We start from the raw sequence: 21,191 nt of genomic DNA, 5'->3' as shown, positions 1-21,191 counted from the left end.
ATCTCATATGTTCTACACATGCTCTCCCTGGGGAATATCCACCCACGAGTGCTTCATTCTGAGAACCACAGCAGTGCCATCAAGCTAGGTTGCAACCTAGGGCATGAGTGATCAACTCAGTCAAGGACCTGATGAGACAGTGGACATACTGTTGTCATGTGAGTGGGTTTTCCCAAATCAGCGTGAGCAAGGGGCTTTGAGGAAGTGTCATTGGTAATAGTGTTCACATTTATAGCATGCATTGCTGGAATGCTGTTATGTGGCATGTGAGTTCATTTGATTCTCATAATAATATTACAAGTAGATGTTATTATCAATTTAAGTTGAGCCAGTGTGAGGTGTTGGTAGAACATAAGCAACTGAGTAGTCCTGTATGGTGAAAAGAGCATTCTGGAATAGAGTATGTGAGTACTACCACAGGGGGTGATTTCTGCTTCAACTATGTCATAGGATCTTGGTCTCCTCTGCCCTATCTACAGGTGTGTTCCTCCACAACCACTCCCTGTTGGGACTATAATGTCCTGGGTGTCTAGTTGTTATAGTAACAACCATGATCTTCAGCCCGGATTCCTGAACACCCTCTTGACTCTGGCCATCAGTCAAATTTGAACTTCCTTCTAAGAATCCGGTGTCTCAAAATCACAGCCGTGTGTTTTTCTAAGCTGCAAAAGTTAAAAGTTTTGTAGACTACTAATGGTTGAACAAATATTCCCAAAGATCGTGGGTTAGGTCATTGCCCTAGTTTCATTTCTGTTTATGTCCTTCAGTGCGCTGGCAAAAAGGGGTTTATTTGACTTCTGGTTCCAAGTTACAGTCCATCACTTCAGGGAAGTCAGTGCGGGAACTCAAGCAGCCTGTTCCATCCCACCCACAGGTGAACAAAAAGGGAGAATAAGCATGCCCTCCCTTGTTGCTGCTCAGATAGCTTCCTTCACTTTCACACAGTTCAGGGTCAAGTCCACGAAATGCTTCCTCCCACACTCAGGGCGGGTCCGCCCACCTCAATTAACAATCAAGGCAATCCCCCACAGACAGGCCCACAGGCCAAGATGACCTAGAGAACTCCTTGGTTGAAATCCTCTTTCTAGGTGATTTAAGTTAACAGCTAAAACTATCCTGCACAGGTATGAAAGCAAACCCAGCCCTTTTTACAGATACTCCTGCTGATTGAGAGACATTAAAGTAACACTACAATTGCAACTGACATAAATAAGATAATTGATAGCAAAATCTAATCTAGATTTAGACAACTCTCCACAGAATTGGAGCATCAACTGTTATTGGACAGTAAATGAAGCATTCCTAAATAAATATTTTATTAGATTGTCAGTGCACTTAAATCATAGGCACATGTTTTATCTCCTTATAACACTGGTCCAGTCGGTCTTTTTATTCCTGTTTGTTTAGACTCATGCCCTGACTGCCCGTTACTGTCTAAGGTACTTTGCACGGTGCCTACCACACAGTCTGTGCTAAATAAACATGTAAGGGCTGGATGGATGCACTCTGAAGCAAGATAGAAAGGAAAAGCACACGAGACTTTGCCCTTCCAGAAAAGAACGGTCTTTTCGGTTCCCAGAGTCACTGCTTCCTCAGGTTTTTTGTTTGGTTCGTTTTGGCTTTTTGGTTTTTGTTTTGAGACAGGGTTTCTCTGTATTGTTTTGGAGTCTGTCCTGGAACCTGCTCTGTAGAGCGGGCTGGCCTCGAACTCATAGAGATCCGCCCGCCTTTGCCTCCCGAGTGCTGGGATTAAAGGTGTGTGCCACCAATGCTTGCTGCTTCCTCAGTTTTACAAATCCAAGACTATATTGAATGAACGTCATGGTAATTTTGTAAGAGAGCTGTCATAAAAGCCTTCCTAAATCTGCAGGTATTGGTGGTGCACGCCTTTAATCCCAGCACTTGGGAGGCAGAGGCAGAAGGATCTCTGTGAGTTCGGGGCCAGCCTGATCTACAGAGCGAGTTCCAGGACAGACTCCAAAGCCACAGGAAACCCTGTCTCGAAAAACCAAAAAAAAAAAAAAAAAGATAAAAAAAAAAGCCTTCCTAAATCCAAGGTTGCTCAAAACAAATGCCCGTATCTGGAAGGATTTTAAACCCTCAAAGATTTGACTCTCAGCTTTGAACACTGCTTCATTTGATTCTTTCAAGCTTTTGTGCGCTCCTCAAAGATGCTTGAAATTCTCTTCATGACCTTTCAGCTCTAAGAAGGAGCCTATTGCTAACAGCGAGGCAAAAGCCCACCAGGAAGTGAGCTTTCGTCTTGAGGGTCCTTGACCACGTGCTTCGCAGCCTCCTGAACCGGGGAAATGCATTTCCGTTTTAGACGGCTTCCTCTACAGTAATTTGCTAAAGCACCCAGGGCTAACTCGGTCGCCCAAAGTAGCAAGCATTCCCATAACAACACAAGTGAATACAGCAAAAAAAAAAAAAAGTAAAGGCATTATGTGAACGTAATTTGGAAAAACCACAGAAAAGGAATCAAATGGTCATGGATATAATACCAGAGAGCTGTGAGGGAGGAGAAAGACCTAAAGTTTTCTTCCATTGAGATGTGTACCTTGGTGTAAGCGAGCTCATCTCAACAAGCACTTACCTCAGTATAATAGATGACGACTCTAAGGATTCAGGCACTGTGCTGGCCTGTCCCTGTCACCTGGCAGAATGCACTCAGGCAGTGCCCTGGTCAGCCCAGGTGCAAAGGACCCACTTAAAAGAAAGACCCCGCCCACTTACCCTCTCTGCTCTCTTCTCTTTCTTGCTAGTCTCTTTCTTGCCCCTCTCTCTTGACAGGACTTTTCCTGTCTCCCTCCTCTGTCCTCTCTCTGCCTCTGTGTCTCTGCCTCTTTACCTCTTTTCTCCCCTACCCCCTTTTCCTTTCTACTAAAACTTCCCACTAAGCTCTGTCTGCCTGGCATGTTTGTCCCTCCACCTAGGTCACCCTCCCCTGCCCAGGTCCCCCAGGCAAGGTTCCCCTCAAGTTCTATCGTAACAGTGACCGAATGGCTAAGTAACAAAGCAAGCGGCTGTCTCCCAGGGTCCAAATGAGTCAGCAAGGGTCCACATTGGGAGACACTACTACTCTAAAGTGTAGAAACAGAGATATGTGTTCTTAAAACTAAAATATCAGTACTCACTGAATGCGGGATTCAAGTGTTCAGTTTTAACTGGTACCCACTGATGTGGAGACAAGGAAACCAAGGATCTACATCGTTAGGAATCACTGGTAGAAAAGAAGTCCTGTATCCAAGACAAAGACAATGATGGTGGCAATCAACACTGTGGATGTTCCCAATTCTTTGTACAAGACATTCCCTGGGTGCTGGCTATAAATATAGACTATGCCTCCAGCAATTTCCAATAATGGATCCTAGGAGGAGAAGCTGTCTGAATTTGTAAACAGTATCCCTGCTAAATCAGACACAAGTGAACCACAGATGAAATTCTGAGAAACTCTGGGTTTTGAGAACTTATGCCTCCATGGTCAGACAGTCCTACAATCCCTTCATACACTCTGAGTTCATCCTGGGAACCTTACAGAGGAGGGGTTTTGTTGCCCTTTTTAGAGATAAGGATTCTGAAGCATGGGAGGATAAGTACCTTGCTCTAGACCAGACACAGTGGAAAGAACTGAGCTGAGCTGCAAGCTTTAGAAGTGGCAGGTAAGACTTATACTTTGGATGCAGGGGGCGGTGGGAGCACCTGTGGTTAAAGGTGTCCTCTGCCAAACGTGCTGACCTGAGTTCAAACCCCAGGACGTACAGACTGAGGGAAAATACAGATTCATACAAGCAGTCTTCTGAAATCCACACATGCTCCTTGGCATACCCACAAAGAGACTGACAGACAGACAGACACACACCAAAGGGGGGAATAATCAATACGACTTATTCTTTACAGTTTTTAAAACTTATTTTTTTGTTACTGGTCAGAGGAGAAAAAAAGTGACTTGTATCCGTAGGGTGGTTTTTTACAGAGAACTAATGCAAGAAAAGTAAGCCTGGGATTTGACTGTTTCTTAGCCTTCTGACATACAGTTTGAGGTCTCTCTAAAATTAACTCGTCTTTGTTTTGTCTGGTTGTTTAATAATAACTGATTATAGATTCAACTAGAAACAAGTGTGTTGATGTTCCTTTTTCTCTTTCTTCTTCCTTCCTTTCTGTCTTTATTTTATTTTGAGACAGGGTTTCTCTGTGTAAGAACCCTGACTGTCCTGGAACTCACTTTGTAGATCAGAATGACCTAGAACTCACAGAGATCCACCTGCCTCTGCCACCCAAGTGCACGGATTAAAGGTGTGCACCACCGTACTTTGATAACATTGTGGAGTCCAAGATTACTAAAGAGTTGGAGAGTCAAGCTATGACTTGACAGAAAGCCAACATGGTAATGGGACTGACGAGTTCTTATACTTTAACCATTTTTTCATTCAAAAACCTTTCAGCTTTCTTTCCTGAAGAATAAAGAAAATGGGGGAAGTAGACAAGGAGCCCTATATAAACACAGCCACTCTTCCCCCTGAAAATGGGACAATGAAGAAGAAACACTTTTTCAAAGAGCCTGCCATTGTTTTTCATTATTATTTAATGACAATGACATCTGCCTTTCAAAAGATGTAAGGGGGCATTTCTCTTCCCTGTTGGCACCCTTGAAAAGCCAGGTTTTCTAGGTGGTAAGGACATAGGCAGTAAGTCAAAGACAACTTATTAACTAAACAGGGAGCGTAATTAAAATGACCCTTGGGAGTTAATAAAAGCATAAAATAGCTTTCCCTACCAGACTGAGAGGAGTCTAATTTAATTATCCATGAGCATCACAGGTGAGAAGCGGTCTATCATCCGTGTCTGGAAGCTGGCATGGACAGTTCACACCTGGTGAAGGGAAAAGGGAATTAGAGCCATTGATAAATGAAGGCTGTCCCTGACAGTGTCTCTGGGTTACCGTGATAGTAAACCCTCAACCAATGCTGCAGAGGAACACGTGACGTGTTCATGGAGGGCCTGAGAGAGAGGGGCAGGTAGGACTTCACCTTTTCTTCTGATAGAGTCCTACACATGACAGGCACACACACACACACACACACACACACACACACACACACACACACACACACAGTATATGTGTAAATGGAGTTCTTAATTAGTCCAGATAATAAAAAGTCAGAGTCACATAAGCTGGGCTGGGTGTGGTAGCTCCCTGATACTACGTATGCTTGTCATGTAGGAAGACAGGGTACAATTTCAAGAACGAAATCAAGAGAATCATTCCCTGCCCTTTTTCTATTCTATCTGCGCCCTCAACAAACTGAACCATATCCTCTTCCATTCATAAGAGTGACACCTTTTCCCCCAAGTCCATAATGGCAAACCTTTTCTAGAAACATAGACTCAACTAGGAACAGTTTTCTACAAGCTGTAGAGCATCCTTTGCCCTGGTCAAATGATATGTAAAATTAATTACCCTAGAGGCAACTATGCATGTGTGCACCTTCTATTGCTGAACAGATTGGTGCTAATCATTTAACAGTTAGGTGTCAGTCTGAGAACCATAACTGCCCCTCAGGTATATTTTCCTTTGTCTCCACGGAGTTTATTTTGAAATTTTCTAATCATGGAATCTTTAAATTTTACACAAAAGGAAAAATAATGAGCCTTCAAACACTGAAACCCCAGTTCCAACAGTTGTTGCTATTTTGCTAGTCTTATTTACAATATGTTCCTTTTTGATATTTGGAAGCAGCACGGGGGAGAATTCTAAATAAAGTAATTCAGACTCCCTATCATTGTATTCGATACACTATTCATATAATTTCAGTTAGTTGCTGACTGAGGTAGGTAGCATAAGGCTTTCTTCCAGTGATGTCATCATAGTCCCTGGAACCTGTGATTGTATCACTTTAGCCTTAGGTAGGAAGGGGGACTGTGTAAATGTGACTAAGTTTAGGATCTTCCAAGATTTTGGAGGCCATACTGGACGCCATACGTATGTATCTATGTATCTGGGGGGATGGAAGTTCAAGGCCAGCCTGGTCTAAAGAGTGAGTTCCAGGACAGCCAGGGATACACAGAGAAGCCCCGTCTCAACAAACAAACAAAAACAAAACAAATAACAACAGAAAATAGGAAAATAATACACCAATTTCTAAAAACAATATAAGTTCACATGTAAGCGTCCATCTCCTTGCCTTCTCTTGAAATACTGGAGGTTAAGGAAGGTGTAGTAGCACATACTTGTGACCCCAGCCCTTGGCAGGCCAAAGCAGGAGAATCCAGAGTTCAGTGGTCATCTTAGCATCTGGTTGTCAATCATCATCCTACCTTGTAACTCCTGGTCTGTAAGAGTCTCTGGTTAACACAGTCGCAGACATACTGCAGAAATCACTGTTTTCTATCCAATATTTCCTCTGCCATGAGCTATATTAATTTCCTATAGGTATGCCGGGTGGTGGTGGCACACGCCTTTAAACCCAGCACTCACGAGGTAGAGGCAGGCAGATCTCTGTGAGTTCGAGGCCAGCCTGGTCTACAGAGCGAGTTCCAGGACAGCTTCCAAAACAATACAGAGAAACCCTGTCTCGAAAAACCAAACAATTTCCTATTTGCAATAACAGATGGTCCACTGTAGTTCCTTAGCCTGCTCTGCCCAGGTGTCCTAAGCTGCTGAGCTTGTGGTCTGTGTTTTCTATAAAAATGCACAGCCCATTAAGCTACACTAGCTCTCAGAGGATGCCCAAACACAATGGAGCTGGGGTAAACATCCCCAGTGAAAGGAATGGTGTGCTAAAGTAACAACACAACAAATACAAAGCAAATTCAGAATGTTTGCTTCAGCAAAGAAGCCACAATCAGCATATTATTCCTTCGATTTTTTTCCACTGGGGAGTAAACATAAACAACTAATTTTGTCACTCTTCATGTTATAAATAGAGACATCCCTTAAGGCTGGTGAGTCATTTACACCTTAGTCTTGAATTACTTTAATCAGATGTGAGACTTAGGGAATAAAGCGCTTTGTTTACCAAGAAAGGAATTTAGGAACTTGAACCAAACTGCTGTCTGCTCAGAGTGTAACCCCATGTGCCAAGAAATAAGAAAGATAGACTGACAGGAAGGGTCCAGGGGAGGCATGGCATACTGCCTGGCTTCTGTGAGCAGGGTCCTGTGTACTCCAGCCTGCAGGGGACCATCCTTCTGGGTTCCCAGCTGTCTACAATCCTTCTGGGTTCCCAAATGTCTACAAGCCACACTTTGCGTGGTAGTCCCACGTAATTCTTCATTTTCTTCTTGTGGGAGGTGGTTTATGATCTGGAAAACAGCACAAGTTTTAACTACAAGAATGCACACGGGTGGCTTTATAATGATAAGCTTTTAACCTGGGCCGTGAAATGAGTTTTTCAGAAGCGTGATTTCTTCTGCTGCTAAATGGGGATGGTAAGAAATGCCTCAAAGGGTTGGTAAAATAGCATGGTGCCTGTGCTCGCATGCTAAGGTTGCCGGACATTGAAACTGGATGGCTTAACAACAGAAACTTGTCTCTAAATTTTAGAAGCTAGAAATCCAAGGTCAAAGTGTTTTACTTTTAGGGCTGTGAGAAAGATTATGTCCTATGTTTTTTCGCTAGCTGCTGGTCACCATGAGATTGCTGGTAAACTTCAGCTTGAAGAAGTACCATCACTTTTTGCCTCAGTGTTTACACGGGCTCATTCCTTTGTGTATGTCTGTGTTGACAATTGCTCAATATACATAAAATTTTGGAATGGTGAATATGGATTGCAATTTGATGGGATCTAGAATCGTACTGGAAACAAATCTCTGGGGATATTTGTTAAGGCTTTTCTAGATTAAGTTAATTGAGGTAGGGAAACCCACCCAGAATATGAAAGGCACCAATCTACGGGCTGAGGTCTAGGATGGAATACAAAGATGGAAGAGAGCCGGGTACCAATTCATTCATTGCTCCTGCTGCCATGACCTCCTCGCTATGATGGACTGTACCTCCTGCAACTGTAAGCTGAGAAACCATTCCTTGCCTAAGTCAAATCTCGACCAGTATTTTACCACAGCATTGTAACTAATACAGAGTCCACCATAGCCCTGTAGAACTCATCCTAACTTAATGAAGTACATCTACAAAGGCCCTACAAAGTACATCTGCTGAGGTCACAATCTGAGGCTTACTATTTCAGCTTATGGATTTAACCCGTCACTGTGCTGATAACGGAGCAGTCTCTCTTAAGCCCACTATCTCTTACTCTTCTGGGATAAACAGAATATTGTCCTGTTGCAAACCTTTAAGCCTCTGGCTTTGTATGACTCAATAAATATGTCAAGTTCTTTCTAATGCATCTTCTCACCACTGCCCTTTTAACCTTCTACTGTTTCTAGAAGATGCAAAGATTTAACAAGTCACAAGTAATCCCAACCTTAGTCCAGTAATATTGTATTGTTCAGGCAGAGCACAGTTTTGAAATTTTCCTTTGGAATTTCCTGGGGAAAGAATGAGCTGAGTCAATGGGTAAACAAGATCAAAGGGAGTGTTTACATGTTTGGAAGAACGAGCCATTGTTAAGTATCAGAAGGAACAGCTCTCCCCACACAGCATAGGTCTTCATTTCCATCAGCTGGTGTTTAAAGCTAGCCAAACAAAATGGCCATGTCCTGCAGGAGACCCCAGGATGTTCCCAGGTGGTCCTGGCCACTGACAGTGGATGACAATCACGTATTTGACTCTAAACAGGATAGCTACTTAGAGAAATTTTAAGGGTTGAAGCTGTACTAGTAACAAGGGAAGAAGCTTGCCATGGCAAGCAGGTGAAGATGCAGCAAGCTGGGTAAAGGAGGTGAAGAGGATTTCAGGTCCATGAAGGCTTCTCTGGAAGGACCAAGCTTATAGGGGTGAAATCAGTGCAGTCAGGTTGAGTGCACACAAATTGTTCAAAGTGTGGATGGCAAAACAGATACCCAGCAGACCCCCATTTTGGAGTCCTAGCTCATTGAGAGGATTTCAGAATACCTACATAGCGGTTTGGGATAGGATTTACGATAATGTAATCATCTGTCCATTCTCTTAGTGTCTCCAGCCTAGATCTATATAAAATGCTTCCCTACAAAAACCATTTATTAACAACCCTGAACAAAGGGCCAAATTGCAATAGATGATTATAGACACATCCAACATCTTAACAAGCATTTTCTGTATGAAATTCATGCTTGAGAACAAGATAATTGCTCCCCCAAAAACCTTCACGATGACTTAGAGTTTGCAAATTTGTGTCAGGCCTCCCTCCCCCGTCGCTCCCCTAGGATGTTTGCATACCATGGGGCACAGGTTTGTCGTGTCTCATTGGAGAATTTGGCCTAAGTGGTATGTTTTGCACACCTGCTGTGTTCTCCAAGATACTAGGTCTGCATAGGGAGGCAATGGCCAACCTAGGATTAGCCCACTGCATACCCTCTTACTTAATCATTGCAGAGACTCGATGAGAGGGGTGGTAACCACTGTTGCAGGAGGTATGTACACTGTGTGAAGATATATTACTGTGATGTCTTAATGAAAAGTTGAACAGTCAATAGCTAGGCAGGAGATATAGGACTTCTGGACAGAGAGAAAGGAAGTAGGAGATGAATCTAGGTGCACATCAGACACCAATGAGACATGGAGGGAGTTTGGGTATACAGAATGAAAAAGACTCATTACAGACCACAGGCAAGGGCTACAGATGAATGAAACTATGCCTCTTGCTAAAACAGATTAGAATATGGTTCCTAGGTTGGAATAATCAGATTACTGATACCTCTGTACCTGAAGGGAAGTTAATTAGACTAAGGTGGACAAAGGGGCAGAAAGGAGAGGAATATCCTTCCTCCCCATATATAGTAAGTGTTCTGCAAGGTTGCCATTCTGTTCTTAGATGTCAGGAAAAGGCAGCTAGCAGACGACCCTCCTCAACTTACAACAAGCCACAGTCTCAGGCAGCCTATTTCAGGCAAAGGTCTATTTCAGTGTTTATCCTGAACTCACAGGTAGATATGAGATAATCCAAATAGGATTTTTTTTGCATGAGAGAACAAGTTGGAATCCCATGGAATGTGCTGTGTCATTAGTGGTCAGCAGATGAGGAAAGCCATGGGGAGGCCGAGTTCTACGGATGACCCGGCCCTGTGTAGTAACTTTGCTGAGCCTCTCACCTTGTCTTCCTGTATTAGAGATTTAAAAGCAAGCTACATGCCTGTCTCAACGAATATGTGTTCTGCCCTGAGGTTTGCTTCATTATGAAATCTCACAGGACACAGCCTTACTTTTAATAGAGCCACCAAAGGTCCCTGTTAGAGTGCATTAGCATCCGAGTTTTACACACTGGCTCAATAAGATAGTTCATAAGAAATCAACTCTGCCTGCAAGTGTGCAGAGGGAAAAAAGATCACTGAAAATGCAATGGGTCCCAGCTCCTTTATGATGGATTTCCTATCTCTGCTCTTCTCTCCAAAGTCTGGGAACAGGATGCTGTAGGTCCCAGGGACCAATAATCTTATGACCTTATGTAAGTAGTAAAACTCAAGTGTTTGATCAGTATACCCTCCTTTTAGCAATTTCAGGAGAAGCTGTGTTCCTTTAAAATGTTTTATTATAATATTTAATAAATTAAATTAGCAATGCTTGTTCATGGTTTATTATGAACTAATGAAACAAAACTACTTAAAATTCCATTCTTGATGGATAATTCTTCTGTGTGCATGTCTTAGGAAAATAAAAAGTTTATTGTAATGTATTACCCTTTTGGAAGCTGCTTTTTCCAAACAACCTAATTCTTTTCCTCCCTCAAGAAATGACTATATACTATGGATTAGTTTACATTTTCTAGATTTTGCATAAATTGAATTATATACTACATATAGTTTAGCTATGGCTTATTTTACTCTACAAAATTATTTGAATTCATCTATGTTATGGTATACATGAATAGTTCATTCTTTGTTTTTGTTTTACCTCTTTTCCCATTATATAGATGTATAGTATTTAATTATGTATTCACCTATTGACAGACACTTGGTTCTGAAGAATATAGATATTTAAAACAAGATTATTAAGAATATCCTTATGTAGTTGTGTGTGTTAGTTACTTTTCTTGTTGTTAGAAGAAAACACCAGGCAAACACAACTGAAGGAAAGGGTGTTGCCTTCTAATGCATTGTGGGAGAGAAGGCATGGCAGCAGGGGCTTAAAGCAGCTGGCCACAGTGTATCCACAGGCAGGAAGGAGAGAGAGATGGATTTTGACTGGTAATACATGTAGCATCTCATAGTGATTTAGTCCTGGACCACAGCCCATGGGATGGTGCTGTCCTCACTCCAAATGGGTCTTGCCTCCTCAGCTGAACTTTTCTGGAAATGCTATTGTAGACAGAGGTGTGTCTTCTAGATGATTCCAAATCTATCACCAAGTTACGGTGGAAATAATCATCATATATAGTTAACTAAAATATACAGCCAAATATTTTGATTTGTCTTGACTTAATGCAAATGTGAGGAGCTAAATCAAATGATACATGTATGTTAACTTTGGAACATACTTTCAAGGAAATTTATAAACTGTTTTCCAAAGGGGTTTTACCAGCATGCATTCCAACCAAGTACATGAGAATTTCAGTTGCTTCACACCCTCATCAACACTTTGTTTGAACAAAACTTCCCTATACTTTATTTATTTTTCTGTTTGTTATCTTTGTCTTCTGTGGCTAGTTTGCCACATGTGTGTGTGTCTGTGTGTGTGCATGCATTGTGTGTACATGCGTGTGTGTGTGTGTGTGTGTGTGTGTGTGTGTGTACATATGGAGGTCAGGTACTTTTAGCACTCTCAATCATAATTTTTTGGACAACATCTTCCACTGAACTTGGAGCTCACTGTCTAGACTAGTTGGCCAGTGAGCCACAGGAATCCTATTTCTGCCTCCCTTGTCCTAGGATCACAGGTCCAAACATCACATCTGGTTTCCACATGGGTATGGAGAAGCTGAACTCAGGTCCTCATGTTTGCACAGCAAGTGTTTGACCAACTAAGTCATCTCCCCAGGTCCCTCTCTTCCTTTAGGTGTTAAGATATTCTTTCTGACTTCTCATTTTCCTTTGCATTTAAGTGTCCACATCTCTGGCTCCTTATTGCACGCCCTATGGATTGTTTAACCTAGGAGAAGTTGGAGATGTGACCGACCCTGTTCTCTACTCTATTTACTGAGGCAGAACGTCTTGCTGCACGTGGAGCATGCTGGCTAGTCCAGCCAGCCATCTTATCCCTGAGATTCTTGGCGCAGACTTCTGAGTGCTGGGATTACAAGTGGCTTCCATGCCTACCCTACTTCCATGTGGCCCCGGGGATTAGAACTCAAACCTCACACTTGCATAGCAAATGCCTTATCAACTATATTCACTATGCTATCTCCCTGGAACTCACAATCTTGTCTTCACTACGGTTTTTGTTTTTTCCTTGCAAAGTCAGTTGTTACCATGGGCATCCTGCTGCTCTCAAGAATTTACACAGTATGAAAACAAGAGATCTGCCCAGAGGGATGCTGGGACATAGTCCTTCAGAGTTTTCTCACAGCGTATTTTAAGAGCTCCACAGAGTAGCTTGAATAAGCCATAATATGTGTATGGCTTTGGGATGATTCAAACCACAGCTACCATACCACTGGACACATTCCTGTGTCACTGACCCCATGGGTATAGAGGTTGCCATGCCACCATTGATATTTACTATCCAGGTTCATTCTGCAAGCTTCAGATTGTTTCTGATTTGGAAAGATAATTTACTAGATTTAATGTAGAAGCTGGACAAATTTATTTTAGCACCCCCCACACACAATTGATTGCCTCCAGATATCTACTTCATATTCACCTTGTAAAGACTGGTTCTTCTCCTTCTCGATCTGTTTTGATCTTTTGGAGATGATCTTGCTCTGTTGTGGGAAAGTCTTACAAAATCAATAAGCTAAAGGTAGCTATTTTTAGTATGCATAAAACAGAGAGGGAAGAAAAGCCAACAGTCATTCATTCACATTCAAGTATAAATAGCTTTACAAACATTGAGACGGAGATGCTTTTCAGAAAGCAAGGTTTCATTTAGAATTGCTGGAAGGCAGTGTATTAAAAACTAAAGATGAGCTCTTCTTGTGGAGGGGTCTTTGTGGAAAAGAAGACAGAAGATGTTTAAATTATTAGTATATAACGTATTGTTGTTTTATCGTATAATTTTTCCCAAGGAAAGTCATTGTCTTCATTATATTTATTCCATTTCCAAAGAACACCTTTTCAAAGTTACTTTTTTTTAAAGATATGGTGGGCCCACCACAATGTCTCTATTTACCATCTGCCAGCTGCTAAGTGCATCAAACTCACTGTCCCATTTAATCATTCAAGTAACACTGGGAGTCAGCATGGCTCCCTGCTGCTTTCCCTGCACTGCATTAAGTCTGCTGCAGATTTTCTAACCCAACTGTCTCCACACCATCCTCTTCAGTGGATGCTAATAGCTGCCGTTTGTACAGACACCGAAAACTAAAATGCAAAGGAGTTGGATGACTGACAGCTAGCAAACTCTGAAGCGGGATGTGTGTTCAGGCTTCCCGGCTGCAGAGTCAACACTGCTCACCTCTGGTGTACCTGTGTTCGCCGGGAAGGACACAGAAGCAGCAGGAGCGAGAACCTCCAAGGACACGTGATTCATGAGCTCCAGAACTGTGCTCAGTCACACAGAGAACAGAGGAAAGTCAACCCCAGTACCAGCTGCACATTTTCTCTGCTTTGGTCACTCATGACTAACACACTGGCCGTGGCGCTGCTGTGAAAAGCAGACACATGTATGTGTCCTCCTCTCCCCCAACCCCCCCTCCCATGTGTTTGTGCAGATTTCACTCTGGCGCTTATTTGACAGTGAAACCAGGCATGGTAGTGTAAGCCTATCATCCCAGCCCATGAGAGGCTGGGGCGGGATGACCCAGCCTAGGTGAAAATCTGTCTCACCTAGTTGAGCAGATAAGGATGCTTGCCTGTAAGCCAGACAATGTAAATTTGATCTCTAGAACCCACATGGCAGGAGAGAACCAACTCCTGCAAATTGTCTTCTAACCTTCACATGCAAGCTAAATAGCACACGGCATAATAAACAGACAAATAAATAAATAAATACTTAAAGGAATGCAAGGGGGAATGAGCTATAATATAAATTTAGCTCACTTTTAAGTTTTCTTTGAGTTCCCTTTTTAATATCATTTTTATTTTAGAAACAATCTTATTTTACATATCAATCCCCCCATTCCCTCACCCTCCTAGCCTCCCATCCCCCCACTGACCCCAACCAACCCCCCAATAGACCTTGAGTATTGGTTTGTGAGACAACTGTCTGCGCTGAGAAGCTTGTGACTGTCAGTCAAAGACAGCCCTTGGCCTAGCATGGAGCGGTGCTTCTCCATCCATGAAGGGCAGACACATCGTCTGTACATCCCAATAAACACACGTCTGGGTGGGCCTGGCATTCTGCATTCTTACCAAGCTTAATCTGGGTCCTTGAATTCAACCTTGACAGAGAGCTCTTCCGTGGACAGAAGGGCATTTAAGGCATTCAACGAACCAAAATGTGATCTCTACAAGTCTCAGCAACAGATGGGATTCAAAAACACATCCGGTCCAATTATCCGGTTGATGTTTCTATCCTGTTCCTAGTCGGTCATCCTGTCCCTTGAGTTAAGTCAGTGTTCCTTGTCCTGAATAGCCAATGGATGATGGGAAATTTTGAAGCTATGCTTAAATCTCAGGAGCAATTCAAGAACAAAACTTAAGAGACGGTGTGTCTCACATCCAAAAGAGGAGACACGTGCCTCTGCAGGATATTTTTCAGTGCCTTTGGGTATCTGCTTAAAGTTTTTCATAATGTATGTGCTGTACCAGAGTGTAAGACAAGAGTGCTAATTCCCCCCAAGCATTTGCCTCCCACTGTGAAATAAAGACTGAGCGCTGATTGACAGGTGAGAACCAACGGCAGATGTATTGCAGCTGTGCTCTTCCTCCTTGACTCTACAGACAGTGCACACCAAGGCCCTGGGATCGGGTATTTTCAGTGGTCAGGAATCGCTAGGACCACGCTGTAGTTATTTCTTTCCATTTCGAGCCTGGACCAAAAGACACTCATTTTGTCCGGTTCTCTGGTTGAAGGGATGCTGACATCGCGTCTCCCACTCGTCCTTGTCCTCCAGCTGTTTCAGTCCTCTGCTTTCTGTTTCAGGTGCCAGGAGAGAGTGAGAAACAGTGGAAACCGGCCCTCGTTGTTCTAACTGAGAAAGACCTTTTAATCTACGATAGTGCACCACGAAGGAAGGAGGCTTGGTTCAGCCCAGTGCATACGTATCCACTTCTTGCCACCAGGTAGCCTTGACTGCGGGTTCGGGTGATGGGTTGCAAGTTCTATATTGTTTTAATCAGTTATAATTATTCCAACACAGTCTAGTGTTGTCCAATGGTATGGCCAGGGCTGGGAGCTCCTTAAGAATACAGGTACAAGTGAGTTACTATCTATTGCTGAACAAGGCATGGTGGAGACCACAGAATACCCACCTGTCATTAAGGAACCAAATCAATTGTGTGATGTCCCAGACTGGAAATTTTCCTAGATAACCATCCTATCCCCTTGGAAATGAATTAAATTCCTGTGTTTCCAGTCTCTTGGTCCAAATGTAATCATCAAGCAAGGGTCTTTACCTGGCAACTTGGCAAATAGCATGTGCAAATGCCCATTGTGTTTGTGGGAGTTTCTTAAGTAAGTTCCTCCTAGTGTGTCTGTGTGTGTGTGTGTGTGTGCGCGTGTGTGATGTTCCGTTGGAAGTGGGACCACCTCATTCTGTCGGCTTCTTGGAATGCTTACCTTGTACTAGCTACTCATGTAGCTGCAGCTTTTCTTAGGCTGCCTCACTGGGCTGTGATTGACACACAAAAAGCTGTATATAATTGGGTGAATGAAGAGGAATGTTAGCATTCACGAAACCATCACCACAATCAATACCATATTGCAGAGTTACCACCTCCAGAAAGTTCCTCCTACCCTCTTTATTTTGCATGATATATACTTTGTGCATTGCAGAAACTGTGTATCCTTTGGCCAACACCTCCCAGCTTCTTCCTGTCCTCAGTTCATGGTAACAATCATGAAACTCCATGAGTTTGGGGAAAGCATTATCACTTCAATAAATAGTTCTGGGAAAAATGGATACCCATATGCAAAAGAATGAAATTGGTCCCTTATCTCAAACCACATAGAAAAATCAACTCAAAATAGATTAGGAGCATCTTTAAAAGTAAAATCTGAAATCAAGAAATCCCTAGAAGAGGAGGCTGGAGAGATGGCTCAGAGGTTAAGAGCACAGACTGTTCTTCCAGAGGTCCTGAGTTCAATTCCCAGCAACCACACGGTGGCTCACAACCATTTATAATGAGATCTGGTATTCTCTCTGGCCTGCAGGCATATATGCAAGGAGAATAATGTATATATAATAAATAAATCTAAAAAAAAATCCCTAGAAGAAAAGGTTCTTGACATTGGACTTAGCAATGTATTTTTGGATGTGACACAAAAAGCACAAACAACAAAAAGCAAAAATAGATAAACAGGATGGCAACAAAGTAAAGAGCTTCAGACAGGCAAAGGAAACAAGGAAATAACGGGATGTGGAAAACTATTTGAAAACCATGTATCTGAAGATACATGTAGGAAGTCCTACATCTCAATAACAACAGCAACACACAAGCCTTGATTCTTGGCTATGGACTGAAAGAGACATTTCTCAGAAGTTACACACACATACAAAAAAACAGGTTTGTGCAAAACAGCTTAATCCTTGGAGAAATGTAAATCACAGAAATACATTCCCTCCCATCCATTAGATGGCCATTATTAAAAAGTGTAAAAGTTTCAAAACTGTTATTTTTTGTGTGGGGGAATAAAGAGACTTTGCTCACTGTTGCTGGGTCCACAAAGTGATGTAGCCACTATGAAAATGCGGCGAGTTCTCCAGAAGTTAAAATAAACCATTTGACCTGGCACTCCTACTTCTGGAGCTGTAGTTAAAGGAATCAAACCTGGTATCTCCAAGAGATGGCGATACTCCCTACTCACTGCAGTGTTATTTCGACCAGCCATGTCATGAAACGTGATCAGGGTGCATCCTAGTTGTATCCTCATCCTGTGTGCTCTGAAAGCAGTAAGTAAAACTCACGTGTTGCCTTGAAGTTGCTGGGAATTCCTTGGCTTTTGCAGCCAGCTCTTAATTAAGCCAGCTCTGTGTTGTTTATGACAGTGGTCTGGCTTAATTCCTTCTGTGGCACTGTGATCTTGTGTGAATATAATTGTCGTCTTCCTGACTTAGTCCCTGACAATAATCAAAGGTCCTCTGGGTTATCGTTGGGTGAACTATCCAACAGTGTAGGGAAGGCTGCTTTTGAAGTTTGGTCCAGCAGGCTCATTGGAGTGCATCTAAGCTTTGGGCATCTGTCTTGAGATGGAAATATGGCAGTTCTTCAATACTAATAACAATTATAGTCAAAGTGAAGATGAAGATTTTCCGCCATGTAGTCTCGGTCCCACTGGACTAGTTTCTCTCCATCCAATTGGGTCCTTGCAGTCTATATGAAATAACCACTCTGAGACTTAATATCTATTTATAATTGTTTGGCCATTGGCTTAGGCTTCTTACTGGCTAGCTTTCTCTTACTTATTAACCCATTTCTATTAATCTGTGTATCTTTACGTGGCCTTTTCTTACGTGTCTGGGTGTCCTACCTCCCCAGTGGCTACTTGGTGTCTCCCTGACTCTGCCTATTACCCCTCTCTATCCTTGTTAGGATTTACACCTTGCTAAATTCTGCCTGTCCATTGGCCGAAATAGCTTTATTCATCAACCAATAAGAGCAGCACATATTTGCAGCATAGGGTAGCACACCCCACATCATCAAAGCTTAGGTACAGATAAGAGAACTAAAAAGCAAAAGAATAAGCGGTAAGATTAGATCGCAATGGCAACACTTACAGAGCTGAGATTCTTCAGACCATCAGTCATGGTTGAGGGTGAACAACAGTAAAGCTGACCAGAAGACAGAAATGTTGTATCCCTCCCCCCACTCCCATGGATTTCAGTGAGATTTTTGAAGAACAGGAGCAGCCAGCTCTATATCGGAATAAAAACAAAAAAGGATTGAATGTTCCATGTTTCAAAATCTGTGGCAGAATGATTCTTAGGGCAGTCTTCACAGGCTTACACGGAGGTGAGGATTCGCCGTGCTCACTCAGGCTCGTCACCTGCGCTACAGTTTCCATAGCACTCGTGAGCATGCTCACATTCCAAGGGACTCCTGAGGCTGAAAGCAAAGAGAGATCGTAGACCTCATTCCAGTTACCCAGAAGGGAGACTGGACTGGCGCCCCTCATAGCAGTTGTCAGGAACGAAGGTGGGCATAGGGAAGTTTCCGGGGAACTCTCAGGAAACATGCAAATAAAACTAACCCCAGCTCATTCTCAGATTCCTCCTCACAGCCTCTGGGAACGGTGACCAATGGTGACTGCTTTTTCTCTCACTCATTCATTCATTCCTCAACACTCCGAATTCATGTGCTATTTGCCATGCAGTTATAATTAAGGGAAAGTCTAAAGAGGTGAAACAAAGATCAAACTCCCAGCACAACTATACTTATGGGCAGCAATATCCAAGCAAGTATTTAGACCAAACACAACAACAACAAAATGCTGCCCACTGTCCGTAGGGAGGCTGAAGAACAAAGTTCAAATTGAAGCCTGGGTGAGCACTATTCCGAAAATAATGGTGAGAGCTGGGGGAAGGGACAAGGCCTTCCAGAAAGTAGAGAAGTTCAGTCACCGAGTCCCTGTTTCCTGTCTAATGAGGTGTGGTGGAGTCAGAGCACCAGAACGGCCTTGCAGATTTGGGAGATGAGAACCCGCATCTGGCCTGGTCAGGTAGGTGCCCAGCACTTGACATCGGTCTCTCCTGAGGCTCTTGCTTCCGTCCCGCAAGCCTGCCGCACAATGCATCCTCCTGATTCAGACCCAAGACTCAGCAGGGTTAAGAACCTGGCTCAAACTCGGAAGGGTGCCATACCCTAGAACCACTCACTGCAGACCCATCGAAATTAACCTGTATTATCCTAGTCCGGTGTATCTTAATCTGTGCATCTGCAGTGGAATGCAGAGACAGCCTTTTCACTGTTCTTGTGTGCTCTTATCAGTGTGAGCCCTGGGGAGCACTGAGAGTCTTTGGAGGAGGTAGCGGCCACAGATGCAATCAGGGTAGATACTCTTACCTTTGGCATACAGATCCCAAAGGTCAAGGGGTGACTGCTGAATTCAGACTATGGTTCTGAGCCCATGCTGAAGAAAGGGGAAACAAATAGGAAAAGATAAAACCACGTGTCTGTGAGGGCACAAAGTCTTGAGTTGCTGGGAGACCCGGTTGTTTCTCAGCAGTCATTTCCAGCTCCTCCATAACGAGACCAATCACAGCCACAACGTGACTTGGTGAACCTGGAAGCCCAGAGAGGCTTCACATTGGCCTGTCTCCCTAGACATGGACAAGGGAACAGTGACTGAGGGGAAAGGATTATTAAGCAGGTGCTTCTAAAGAGAACCAAGAAGTATCGATGATGAAATGGTCCAGGAGCTACCAAGGTGGATTGGATATGGTTTCAGAGCCTCCGTCTGACCCCACTTAGGCCTACTTCAGCAAATTAAATATAAATAAAACTAAAAGTGTACTTTCTGTCTTACTCGATACATTCAAGCACTCCATAACCATATGCAGCGAGTGGCTACCATGATAGACAGCACATGTCCAAGTGTTCTCCAGACTGCCAATAGCTCTGTCGGCCAGTACTTCCTGGAACATATACACTGCTATACACACAATGCCTGACTTCTGGTGACTCAGCCTCGACGTTTTGACATTACAATAATACTGAAATGTTGTACCTTACTAGAATCCACAGTGTCCTAGATTGCTAAGTTATGATGTTAAGTTGGGCAAGTGTAATCAGTGAGTTGTAGACTTGATATTTTCGGTGTATGGTAGGTTTATCAATATTCAATGCCATTGTAAATTGAGGAACACTGGTACCTGGCTCCTTCAGAATCTGTCCCAGTTCAGCTTGGTAAGCAGGCTTGCCCCTCCTGCAAGGAGTCCTTCAAGCGAGTAAGAATGCGGAATAGCTCTCATCTTTGGAGGTCTTAGTGCTGGCTGCATTAGCAGGCTCGGCAGCTCCACGGTCAGGACCATTACCAAAGAGACAGGTGACAGATGCTCCTTAAAATCAAACATTCTAGAAAGGGAGTTGGAGGCTCAGAAACAGAGTATGGGATGTGAGAAGCTTCTAGGGCAGGGATGCCAAAAAAGATGGGGTGCACGTTCACAGGTGACAGGGATATCAGGAATGGACTGTAAGCCAACCACACAAAGAAATCTAAAGCCATAAACCTCTATCGGATGAGAGAATGAAAATGGAAAAACCCTTCAAGTATATAAATATAGTTGGTTAAAATATCGGTGTCTACCAGTAGCCTCAAAGGAGAGCCAACAGCAGGACATGCTTCCTCAACTCACCATCATCCTCCCAACAAAAACAGGCTAACCACTGAGGTGCAAAGTGGAATTCATTTCGTACGTGTACAAGACCTACCTACGTGCAAGGATAAAGTCAGGGCCACGGGTGTCGCTCTGAACTCCATCTGGCCGTCGGGAAGTTCAGGATGTTCTGGTGACTCAGCTGTCCTAACTTCATCCCCTCCAGCTGACAGGCAACTCACTGTGCGCTCCTGAGCAGTAGTCTGCAAATGTAACAGCAAAGAATTTTCATCTTAGTCTCTCTCCTTCCAGAACAGTGCCTACCTCCAGGCCAACCAACTCTGCTGTCTCTCGGAGTCCTCATTTGTTAAATGCACTCAGTGGGATTTCTTTGCTATAAAGCCCGGGGGATGATGTGCTTTGGAGAAATAGGTTTTTAATAGGCTTTTGCCTTGGATACCAAACACTGTAGGTAATTTGTCCTGTTCAGCTTCTCTCTGGAAATTCCATGTGAAGACTTTCACCAACCAGACAATGAAAACAAAGCCCATTCCCCTCCCTGTTGATTCAGGAGATGGTGCTTCT

The 21,191-nt window shown here is 43.2% G+C and overlaps 1 protein-coding gene across 1 annotated transcript in view; it reads left to right on the top strand.

Annotated features, from left to right (window-relative positions):
• The window catches only part of Sntb1 (syntrophin beta 1), a 235,961-nt gene that overhangs the window by 192,201 nt on the left and 22,569 nt on the right, over window positions 1-21,191 (top strand). The window contains exon 4 of the mRNA XM_005082728.4: window positions 15,275-15,414. Coding sequence (XP_005082785.1) covers window positions 15,275-15,414 — 140 coding nt within the window. The remainder of the gene's footprint in view (window positions 1-15,274; window positions 15,415-21,191) is intronic.

The sequence above is a fragment of the Mesocricetus auratus genome, unplaced genomic scaffold (genome assembly GCF_017639785.1).
Source record: "Mesocricetus auratus isolate SY011 unplaced genomic scaffold, BCM_Maur_2.0 Super-Scaffold_100023, whole genome shotgun sequence".
NCBI classification, from domain to species: domain Eukaryota; kingdom Metazoa; phylum Chordata; class Mammalia; order Rodentia; family Cricetidae; genus Mesocricetus; species Mesocricetus auratus.
This window is presented reverse-complemented; position numbering and strand designations above follow the sequence as displayed.